The sequence below is a fragment of the Hippoglossus hippoglossus genome, chromosome 24 (genome assembly GCF_009819705.1).
Source record: "Hippoglossus hippoglossus isolate fHipHip1 chromosome 24, fHipHip1.pri, whole genome shotgun sequence".
NCBI lineage: Eukaryota > Metazoa > Chordata > Actinopteri > Pleuronectiformes > Pleuronectidae > Hippoglossus > Hippoglossus hippoglossus.
The window spans coordinates 2180041-2192500 of record NC_047174.1 but is presented as its reverse complement, the minus strand read 5'-3'; the positions used below and the strand labels follow the sequence as shown (position 1 = coordinate 2192500).

Genomic DNA, 12460 nt, shown 5'->3' with positions numbered 1-12460 from the left:
GCGCAGGTCGTCTCGAGGAAGCTGCAGAATCCAAAATATGCAGGTAGTCGTAAAAAAAAAAAAAACAACCATCCTGAAATGACGAAAGAACGAAACGTTACGCACGTACCACCGCCAACGGTCCCCTTGAATTCAATCAAGCGACACCACATCTCACACACTCGTAGACATCAGTCCCCTAAAGGTGCCCGATTGGTGAAATCGACAAAAGAAAGGAGAAAACAGGACGTCTTCTCTTACGACTTCTGACTTTTCATTGCTGTGAGTTAATTCTGAATCGTCAGCCTTCGTGGATCCATGTGTCACTGATCGGCCACAACGTTAAAACCAGTTACCAGGTGTTTTAATGCGGCTGAATATTGTACGTGCTGAAGATTAATGTTCATTTCTGACACGCATTTAATGTGTATATTTTTTTAAGCTAAAGGAGAAAACGTTGTGTGAAATCCTGATTCTGCGTTTTTCTGCTCAGCAAAGTGCATGTGCCATAAACTGTATGATAATATTGAATTACCATCTGCTTGATTGACAGCCGTGTGTGTGTGTGTGTGTGTGTGTGTGTGTGTGTGTCTGTGTGCTTGTGTGTGATCCCCTGAGGGTTTGACTCGATCAATCACTCTGAGCCATTAGCAGTGAGACAGTGTGTGGTCGAGGCGGGGGGGCAGGAAATAGTACTTAACGCACTTTGCACTTAAAAAAGATGGAGGACTGATTGGGTCCTTTCAGACACGGAATCTGTCAAATTGTTGGGTACGTCTGTGTGTTCACGTAATGGCTTTCTGGCCTCCACACGTACTTCTGAAGAACGGGGACTGTTGGCAGGGGGGGGTGGGGTGCGGGGGGGGGCTCAGGAGATTGTCGCGACCCAATCGTCCAAACCTTTCACATAAGAAGAACGTAGACACTTTCCGAGCAGACACGCTCACAACAACAGGAAAAGGAGAAGTGTTACCTGAGCAGATCAACGAGGAGGGAGGTCACGACGTATTAACACCGGTGTCGGCCATTTTCACCCAAAGTTCTCAAATCTCGTCTTCGTTGGCTTCTTCTGCGAGTTTCATCCTGTTGCGTATTAGAAACGTGGTCAACGCGCCCACTTCCTGTGAATCCTGATAAACCTGCTGTATTGTGACTTGGGCTCACTCTGACTTTCTTTTTACCAGGGAGCCGGTGCCGTGTTCCAGCCGTTGCCATGTGTACTGACATGTTCACGACCTTCAAACTCTCGTGTGATTGTTAAGTATCCCTGTCGAGTCCTTGTTCGCTGTATAAACTGGTTTCATCACGAGTCTCTGTGGATCTTCTGGGTTTAAACGTTAACGCTGAAGATCCGAGTGCCGACACTCTTAAACTCTCAGCCTGTTTCCCCTCCATCTTTTCACCTCCATCCTTTTCTCTACAGCTCCTCCACATCTGTGATGCCCGTCACGTTCACCCTGTCAAGGTTATCAGACCGTGGTGTAAACAACAAAAGGGACCCGTCTGATGGAATCGCACACAAACACACGTTCATTCATTCACTCACTCATTCATTCACCGGCATCCCTCTGTGTTGTCAAGGTAACGGCTGTGACAAAAGGTAGATGGATAGAGAGAGAGTGCCCGTCTGAACCCGATATCCCTGCACAGTCACTTTACGAGACGCGTGATGGACAAGCAGATACACAGCCTCACCTGGAGGCACCGGATCTGTGAATCTGATACTGGACACCGGAATATTACACCGTTATGTGACTGTCGGGCAGTTCAATCCAAGAGAAACAGCTTTAATGTGTTACTCCAGGTGATCCCTGAAACCTGGCTGCAGCCTGGACTCACGCCCATTCAGGGACAACAGCATGACTGAGGTCGAATACTGGTTCTGGATGATATGGCTGAGGACTGGTATTTTCCAATATGGATTTTTGGGGGCATATGATCATACCAATATTAGGGAGTAACACATTTCCAATATCAATATTTTGGCCAATATATGTTTATTTTATAAATTGGCAATGATCCCTAATTTGTCATGATCGAAGACTCGGTATGAAAACCACACGTTCTGCGACAGCAAGCTGCAAAAATAATGATTCACACCTGCTAATTAAGAGACCTGCACACAGCAGCTGCCGTACGTCTGAACACATCTGCAGGAGCTGGTGATGAGGATCACATTAACTTCTTCATTAGCTCTTTGCTTTCACTTCGTCTGGCAGTCGGGGGTTTGGGGCGTTTCTTTACCTGAGAGTCTGAATCAAGACTCAGGAGTTTGTTGAATTGTTTCCATTGGATCTGGTTAGTTTTGGTTTCACTTTGTAATTTAGGGACTAAAGAAGTTTGTCTGACACACGTGCGTCCTGTCGTCATCACGTGCTTACTGATTGGTTTGTAGACGGCGTGCGTTGATACTGGCGTGTTGTCAATTCCACTATTGTATTAACTAACTTGTTTGACTAACTAAGAAAAATGGTATAACAGTATTACTACCAGCAAAATGAACGTCCTCATCATTCAAACATTATATCACTGGATCTGAAGTTAACAAGCCCCTTGTGCTCCAACTCCTTCTTCTGGTGTTTAATGTGAACTTTCTGCATTTGATCCGAAAGGCTGAACTATCCCAAAACAACTAAAGTTGGGTCCATTGGTCTGGACCTTGTCCGAAGAACCTTTCACACCCGTTATTTTGCTTCAGACTTAACTAGACTTGACTAGTTTGAGGGTCCAGATCAATAAGTGTGAAATAGTAGAAGTTACTTAGCTATTGAGCTGACCCTGAACAATGATAGGTAGGTAGAGAGAGAACTGACCAATCAGAACTCTTGTTACTTCTCTGTGAGTTGCATCCATCTCAGTTTGTTCACTGGCTTAAAAAGTGTAGTGTGGAGGATTCATAAGCTATTTAAAGAATCAATATCAGACTCTGGAAGGTTTTTCACTAAACTGATACTTTAAAAACAAAACAATTTATCTATTTGAAGACAATCAGTGAAACTAAATACTAACTGCAGCCCTAATTGAAACCGTTTTGGCTCAGAATCTATTTTTAAAACTTACATGTGCTACTACTTGTGTGTCCAATATCTCAAATGTCAAAGACAAAGTCACACGACGTTTTAAAAGAGCCGGCTAAGCAAAGTCATTTCCATCTCTTTGGATCTCAAATATTATTTATGACCCGACCATCTATGATTTTCAGTCGAAAGCGTCAAACATTTAAAAGTTCAAGAATCACATCCATCTCCATTTCAAAAGAAACCGAGTCAACAGCATAATGAACGATATAAAAGCACTGGTGGTCTTCTGGCGTCTGGCCTCGCTTGGCCTGCTTTTTAACCTTCAGATCAGTTTACAGAAACACAAAATTCTCTGAATAACAGAAGAACACACCAGGTCTCTACTTCCAAAACTTAAACTGATGTCGTCCCAAGACACTTGAACACAAACACAAATGTTTCCAGCAGATACAGTCAGTTCCAACAAGCATTCAGTGACAGACCTCTTGCTCGGCATGTGGTCGGCCTTCCTCTGGCTACAAGTGGAACCGTTGGAGTCACACATCCGTCCTCGTCCAGTTCACGGATGTTGTTTGGCTCTCAAAAAACACAATTCCATAATTTCTTCTTTGTTACCGCTTACATTAAAGGTCAGCTCATGAGAAATTGCGGCCACGTTACACAAAATTTAATAGCTCCAATGCGGAATTTCATTTAAAAAAAGGAAAAAACGCTTGTTTTGGCTCCTTTTTTTCCTCCGTATCCCTTTCAGAAGAAGAGTTTTCAGTCCGTTGGAAGTACTTTTCCTTCTTTCTGTCGGAGGCGAGGCGGAGCTCGTCCCCATCCACCACCACTGCAACTGTGTTTGGACATTTCTTGATTTCCTCTGGCGCTGCAGCCCTGAGCCAGGCAGACAAAGGAGGGGAAGCCCTGCCAGGTCTCTCCACTCCAGGCACAGCTTTTTCCCGTCCTCTGTGCTTCTTTCTTCGTCTCTCTCGATTGTGGCAGCGTTCCCGAGGAGCTCTGGCGACGCTCCAGCATGTCTGCCACTCCGTCTGAACCCTTGCAACCGTCCCGATCGTCCTTCCGCAATGGACCCCCGCCCTCCTAACCCCTCCACACCCCCACTCCACTCCAGCCAAATCCAAACTATATCCAAAAACAAGCCTGTGATTGAAACTCGTCATCTCAGTATTTCCTTCTGTTTCTTTAACACCGAACCAAACACCAATGACTTACTGTTTGTTTTAGTCATCTATCTCTTTATAATGTTATAGGGTGTTAGAGGTTGTGTGTGTGTGTGTGTGTGTGTGTGTGTGTGTGTGTGTGTGTGTGTGTGTGTGTGTGTGTGTGTGTGTGATGCTCAGTGCCAGTGCAGATCTATTCATCGTGTGCCAGGACTCAGCAGCCTCACTTGTAGTGAAGAGGGTCCAGGTTGGTGCCAACTGCCCTGACTGCCAACTTAGTGCTGCTCTCTGTCTGTTTACACATAAAAAACTCTCCTGCACACACACACACACACACACACACACACACACACACACACACACACACACACACACACACACACACACACACACACACACACACTCGTATCTAAGTCATTAGCATGTTTACACTGACTGAGACCTTTTTCATTTAAGCAGGATTCTGCAAATCGACAGAATAACCTAATAAAAAGCATAGACGTGTTTAGTTTGTGTGTTTTCTGATGAACTGGGACATCAGGTTTGACTGTATTGTGTGATTAGACTTACATTTCACATATCTATTTCTTATTCATGTCTTAAAGATGTGAAGATTTTACACAGGGTTCTCAAAATGGAAGCTAAGCAAGATGAAGCAGTTTTTAGTTTCTACGCTCCCCATCTGGGAGAGAAGCCTCCTGAGTATTGTTGTAGTAACATCAGGAGGCTGCTGTAGCTTTATGAGTATTGTTGTAGTACTATCAGGAGGCTGCTGTAGTTTTATACGAGTATTGTTGTAGTAACATCAGGAGGCTGCTGTAGTTTTATACGAGTATTGTTGTAGTAACATCAGGAGGCTGCTGTAGTTTTATACGAGTATTGTTGTAGTAACATCAGGAGGCTGCTGTAGTTTTATACGAGTATTGTTGTAGTAACATCAGGAGGCTGCTGTAGTATTATGAGTATTGTTGTAGTAACATCAGGAGGCTGCTGTAGTTTTATACGAGTATTGTTGTAGTAACATCAGGAGGCTGCTGTAGTATTATGAGTATTGTTGTAGTAACATCAGGAGGCTGCTGTAGCTTTATGAGTATTGTTGTAGTACTATCAGGAGGCTGCTGTAGTTTTATGAGTATTGTTGTAGTAACATCAAGAGGCTGCTGTAGTATTGAGTATTGTTGTAGTAACATCAAGAGGCTGCTGTAGTATTACACAGTTATATACTGTAGTTATATATGATGTAGTTGAAAGTTAAGTTGTTTTCTTTAGAGTTTGAACAACATACGTGTCACATGTTCTATGCATGTACATGTATGATGTGTCTATATTCCCATACATGTGGAGTTGTGACAGCTGCACCAGTTCCTCACACGGGAGGAAGTGGACCCTGCAGGAGACACACAACCCGAGCTGTGTGTGTGTGTCTGCAGGTCACTGCAGGAGCTAACGTGCTAAAGCTAACGGGGCTCCGCGGCGGTTCTTACCGGAGACCTCGATGGGGTCCGTCCGCCCGGGCAGCGCTGTCTCCGGGGTGGGCAGCTGTGTTTTGGAGGACATCTCTCCCATCCGACCGTTCACCAAGTGGCGCCAGACCATCCGCAGCCTGGAGGAGGAGGAGACCATCGAACCCGCACCGCGAGGCTAGCTCCGGTTAGCTTAGCACCATTACCTAACCACAACCGTTGGCATGTGTTGTTATGTCACACGTTACAAAAACAAAGTTACACAACCGAGATCATAACGACACAACTTAACGTGTCATGAAGACGTTAGAGCACAAAGTGTCAGACACGTGTTTACCAGTGATGAACCTGCAAGTCACTGTTCGCCCCGTTTATCCTGAGGAACCAGTAAACTCCTAATTAACTGGTTTCTTCATTAACTAATCAACATCTCACCTTCGCCGAATTAACCACAACATGTTTTTATTCCTCACGTCGGTGGATTCACACGCTTTGAAAACACACTTCGTCCGCAGGAAGGGAAATAAAACAAAACTGTTAACTTTTCAGACGGAGTTCGGTTTTGCTGCAGGAGACTCCAGATTCAAATTCTAAAATAATTCAATAACTAGTTTGTGTTTATGATTTAAATCTGTACAAGGTGCAGAAAATAGCAAAAACTATACAAACTTTCATACAACAATAGGTGCATCTACGTTTTATTCCTATGTGAAATGATAACATGCTGTTTATAAGTTAAGATCAACTTTATTAATCTCACGTTATTGATCCCTTGTTACAGCAGCAGATAGAATGTGAGAAAGACAAGAGAACATGTGAAAGTATAAATAAGAATAAAATAGGCAAAATGGTACATTTAAAAAAAATACATATAAATACAGGGAATACGTACATGATGTACATCTTTCACTGCACACAGAATATTACTCTCGTCTTCCCGGTGTCTACAATTAAACACATATATACATTTAAAACACACGTCTACAAATATATACTAATGGACAAAAGAGATAAATGAGGATGCAACAGCGAAGGAGCTGCAGATGTTTATTATTTGTGTCTGTAGCTTGTCGTGGGACACAGAAATATAAAAGTCATATTAAAATACATCAAACTCATTCATCTGTTTAACGTGGAATATTTCTCATTTCTTTCTTCTTTGTCTCTTTCTTGTTTTAGAGATCGTTAGTCTGACGTACAAACACAATCATTTCATCTTAGTCAGATCGAGGCTCCGGACTGTGAAGCCACCGAAATGATCTCAGTCTGAAAACCGTAACGTTGCATCATCATCCAGTGTTTTGATTCATTTGTGATGATTCAAAACGCTCAAAATATTGAACCTGCTCCAGACGGGTTGTGAAGTAAAGTGGTGTGAACTGAGAAAGAGAGAAAAACAACAGATTCTTGGGTCGTTATGTCTCAACTTGTGAATTTGTCAACATGTTTGAAGCAAGCGACACCAGCTCCTTCCTGTTTGTCACATTTGACATCAACCACGAGGAATTCAAGCAAACTCCGGTTATTATGGAATTCGGGATTACAAGTGTAGATGTAAATGAAGCAGTGTCACACCGGCATTAAACCCAAAGTATCGCGGAATATTCAAACAGAATTAATTTCACTCGTGGGAACGTTGAATCAGTAAAAGTGTTAAGACGGACGATACAGCCCAACAGCCAATGGAAACAAGGGGAATGAATTAACCATAATGCAGCTGAACTTTACCGGAGTAAAATGTGCTGAGTCAAGTTATAAAGATGAAATGATGACGAACCGATGACATCGACTGTCGGTAAAATATTCAAACAGGCTGTGGAAACGTAGCTTTTGATGAAAAATGACAAATAGATTCACCATCTTTACAATAGATAAAAAATATACAATATATAAATTCACAAGGTTGACAGATTGAAAAACTGCTCAAAATGATCTACTTGTATTCCGGACTTTAGATTCCAGTCAAATTCATATGGGAAGCAAACGAGACTGAAATTGAAGCCAGTGATTGTTTCTTGGTCTGTGAACGGAGATAAGCCTCCATCGTGCTACTGGTTCCCAGTACGCTGGGTGGGTGGGGGGAGGGGGGAACAGATGACGAGCCATATGGAAGAGCCCGCGAGGAACACTGCTCATGTTGGAAAATATATATATATATATATATTAAAGTATATTCCTAAAGAAGAGGTTGCACAGGGTCTCAGAAAGTCCTGAATATGTTGAAATATTACGTACTGTCTTATAGGCACAATATTTAACTTCGGCCACTAGGGGTCTCTCAACCAAAAGACCTAGTTTGATGATGTCGTGAAGCAGCGTGGGATCATGGGAGTTGTTGTCTTCACCACCATTGCTGATGAAAATCGACCTGTGGCAACTGAGGTGCAAATCGTATTCACAGATGAGGCAACGTATTAAAGTTTTATTCACGTTACGCAGCAAACGGCAAATAATTGTGCTCAGCCCCCCCGATCCAGAGCCGCTCCGAAATGTAATGGGTTCTTCTCTGAACCGTAACACATCTTACCACCACATTTAATGAAAATCTATCCAGTAGTTTTTGCATAATTGAAAACATAACCTCATTGGGTAATGACTGTTGCAATATAATAGTCATCAATAGCAATACTACAAAAAAAGTGCAATATCTATATTATGCTAATGATGCTAATGATGCTAACCACATGAGGAGGTATATAACACATATTTGTTCTCCTTTGGATTTGTAAAATATTTGCTGTTTATAAAGTTTTTAGTTTTAAAGAAGAGTTTATAACAAAAATCTTCTCGCAGGAGCAAACATCTGTTTTTAAACTTAAAAAAATAATGAGGCATTTATTGTGATAATCATGTAGAATATACATTTATTAATGAATTAACAATAGTGCGATTCAAGAAGAACAAAAAATCAAGAAACAGACATAAACTGACAAACGTCCACTAAAACAAAAACACACAAAGAGCTGTTCAGTTGTGTTGAGCTAAAGGTTTAGAATACGAAAGATAACAAGAGACAAATCAATTAATGACCTACTTCTTATCATGTGCACATGGTTTTTTATATTTTTAATAAATGCCCATTGTTTTTAGGATTATATTTCATATAGGTGCACATCTGGTGTTTGGCTCGTGTGGTTTTCTATAGATCACATTCAGCCTTTTGAAGTATATAATGTTTCTATGCTTGAGACTTGTCAGTGTATGAGGAGCAGATTGGCGATGGGCCTGTTCTCATGCAGATGCTCTTCCCCTTCTTCTTCTTCTAGTTCCTGCCTCCATCCTCAGAGGAGGAGAGAGGGATGAGGAGCAGAGGGAGGACCGAGCTGGATGTGAAGAGCCTGGCTCCCTCTCTTTGGACCTCCCCCTCTCTCCTCTCTCCATCTGACTGCGCCCAGCTTCTCTCCCTCCATCCTGTCACACAGACACTGTTTCCTCCTCCTGCGCAAACAAAACCTCGCATTTGTGCGTTTGGATGCTGCTTTTCCTCCGCGTCTCTTCTGGCTGTGGACTATTTGTGCTTTTAGAGAAAACAGACTCAGGCAGATTTCAGCTCGGCTGCAGGAGAAGGACGATGCGACGGCCGCATCTCCCGCAACATCCCTCCTCCGCCTCCTCCGCCTCCTCCGCATCCTCCGCATCCTCAGCATCCCTGCGTCCAGAGGAGCGCGCCGCGGACCGGGGCTGCGCACCCCGGCCAGGGCGTCTGAACGCGGACACACTGCCTCCTCCTGCATCGGTACACTTCACGGAGGGGGGTTTCTGCTCCTGGTGCATAAGTCTATGTTCCTGCTGATGGTTAAAAAAAAAAAAAAAAACCTGCGCCATTTATCCTGCAGCCGCCGCTGAAAGGTATTGTTGTTCGGTTTTACGCGCATCTCTGCAGCGTTCATTCATTTTCTGTTGTGTTTAGGCACTTGTGTGTTTTATCTTTCAAACCTCCAGCTGCTTTATTACACTTTGCATTTTTCATTTCTCTTGCTCTCATTCTGCTTCTGCCAGTGATGTCGAGCTCTGCGGAGCCTCTTGTCTTTTTTTTTCCTCCTCTGAAATATGACACACACACACACACACACCCACACACGGACAGACACACAAACACACACACAGGCAACACGCCCAAATCCCATTACAAACACATTAATACCATCTGCAATCATTTACCACAATATCCCTGCATGGTGCATTACGGTGTTTTAATTAGAAACATCACACTTTATGTGATATTGTGTTATATGCAATATGTGGGTCTGCAAATCTGTTCATTGTGTTTTATTTGACTCGTTTGTGTTGATGTTAGGCTATAGATTATTCTAGTTAGATGCACACACACATTCTTGTACCTCTATCTCAAGGAGGACACTCATTGGCGTGTTAGTTGGAATTTCCTAAGCCCTTAACCAAACCTTAACCAGCACAATTACCAAACCCTAACCTAACCCGTACCTCAAGCTCAATCTAACCCTAACCCGAAAACCAGGTCTCAACCCTCAGACGGACCTTTAGGAAAAGTGAGGACCAGCGAATATGTCCTCACTGCGGTGTCCGCTCAAAAAGGGGTCCTCACAAAGACACAAGAGCAAGTACACGCACTCACGCACACGCACACACACGCATGCCCGACCCCCACAAAGGCAGCCGCCCCTCCCCTCTGCGTTTTAGCCGACATGAGCTATCTGGGTCATTAGCATTTCAGCGGTTAATGAGGCTGCAGATGGGTCCTTCTCCTCTGCCGGAGAGCCGTTGAGCAGCGCAGATGCTGCTGCTGCTCCATCTGCACGAATGAGAACGGGAGGAGAAATAGCCTGCAGTACATGTCATGATTTCTTTGGGTGGGGGTGGGTGGGGGGGGGGGGGGGGGGGGGGGGTGGTTGACAGGATTGTGTACTCATGTGGGCTGAGGAGTAAAATCATGGAGCAGCAGCATCTTCCTCCTGCAGCTGTGGCTCATTAATGCAGGAGGAGAAAAACGTGCATCATCTTCCTGCTGCTGCTGAATAATGGAGGATGAGGCTTTAACGCTGCGCAGTGCTGCTTAAAGGAACACACCGGTATTCATACATCTGTTTATCTGCTGAAGGCTGCGGCTTTTCACATTTCAGGTCTTTCTTTAAATCTGCTTTTCTTCCAGGAAGCCATCGCTGGTTTCCAGTCACCTTCAGTGGAAATGAATCTCGCTTCAGTCACACAATCGTGTCAGAGAAGATCATCATGTAGCTGAAGTGTCTTTTTTTGTGTTAATGCTATGCAGTTAGAAGGATGGAGGGGGGGGGGGGTTAGCTCATGCTAGAGAATCAGGAGGGAGTAAAACATACTGCAGCAATTTAAGAAGAAAAGAAATATCATATTTAACGTCACATGACGCGCTCACAAATCAAATCCACTCTTCAACTGGGAGATGACATCACAAGTTGACGATATTTGGTTTTCAGGCGGAATCTGCTGCTTCAAATCTCTGCACATGTATTTCAGACCCGAGCGAGAAGCCAGGGGTCGAGGAAATGGTGCAAACCCAAAAGATTTCAGGGTGAAACACGATCAAAGTGCTGCACGTATTGTTCTATTCACTCAGAGTATATGTGCACGGTGGAATATCGAGTCAATATCGAGTCAATATCGAGTCAATATTCGTTAAATAGCCAAGGTTAATGTACACAGCATGCAGCCTATTGTATGGAGGTCAGCAGGATATCCTTCACACACACACACACACACACACACACACACACACACACACACGCACACAGACACACACACCTAGGGACCACTATAGCATCTTGTATGTCCCCTCACCCTCCTGAGCTGCTCGTCTGTCTCTGGACTGCAGGAGGAGACAGAGCGCTGCAGAAAATAAAAACATTCAGACCAACAGAGCTGAGGTTAAACCTTTCTGAATATACACCGTCATCATCAGTAATCTCGATATTTATGGGTTAACCCTAAGCAGTGGTCAGATATTTGTAATAAGCAGCAAGAATATAAAGAATGTATAACTGTTGGTAAAGTAATAATGCAGAAAATGAGTGACTCAACATGTTTTATCTGCAGGAGACATTTCTTTACGTTCCTGTGTAGAAAAGATAAAAATATGTTTGAAAGGTTTCAGATTTCCTTCAAGATCGATGCCACATGAAATTAAAGACGAAAAAAATGGAAAATCTCACGGCAGCGACCTGATTTCCGGATTCACCCGAAGGTCGAGGAATCTAATGGGATAGATATGGTGGTGGGGAAAAGTGGGGAAAATGGGGTCGAGTGGGATAAAACAAAGAAAATACTGAGATACGATGGAGAATGAATGTGGGTCGTCTCTCCTCGTGTTCACGGCGGACCTTGATTTAAATGTCCAAACAATTAAGGCACGCGGTGAATGCCAAGAGAGCGACCGGATGTCAACCGAGAGTTCAGGTGAAGAAAGATCAAACCAAAGATCCTCACCCGTCGGCTGAAAGACACCGAGAACATACGTGTTTTCCTTAATCATCAACATGGCTGCTCGGGGTAAACGAGTTCTGAGCCGTTATACAATTAAAGCCAATGACAAACCAGAAGTTGCAGTACCACCAGTTGGCCACTAGATGTTACTGGCTTAGGGAGATGTTTTAGCTTGATTGACAGGTGTCTCAGCCAATCAGCGTCAGACGTGGCAGCTTCCACTTGGATCTGTGTTGACTGTAAATAAAGATGGACGACACATGTCCACTTCCTCTAATGGTACAGAAAAGAGGCCAAAATATCCCGGATACGAGCGCAGCCATCTTGTGCTGGTGATGTCATACAGGCAGATACACGCCCTCGACCAATCACGAGTCTGTTGTCAGACATAATGTTTTTA

At 43.6% G+C, this 12460-nt stretch overlaps 1 protein-coding gene across 5 annotated transcripts in view; it reads right to left on the bottom strand.

Annotated features, from left to right (window-relative positions):
* The window catches only part of msra (methionine sulfoxide reductase A), a 38806-nt gene extending 32837 nt beyond the window's left edge, over positions 1 to 5969 (bottom strand). For 2 of the 5 annotated variants that reach the window (XR_004613225.1, XM_034579408.1), the window contains exon 1: positions 5650 to 5969. Coding sequence is in view for 3 of the 5 variants with exons in the window: in XM_034579408.1 (XP_034435299.1) it covers positions 5650 to 5788 (139 nt within the window). In the remaining 2 variants the exon portion in view is untranslated. Of the gene's footprint in view, positions 1 to 3481; positions 4072 to 5649 lie in introns of those variants that run through there. The other 3 variants (XM_034579409.1, XM_034579407.1, XM_034579410.1) reach the window with 3 other exon arrangements.
* Between the last annotated feature and the right edge of the window lie 6491 nt (positions 5970 to 12460).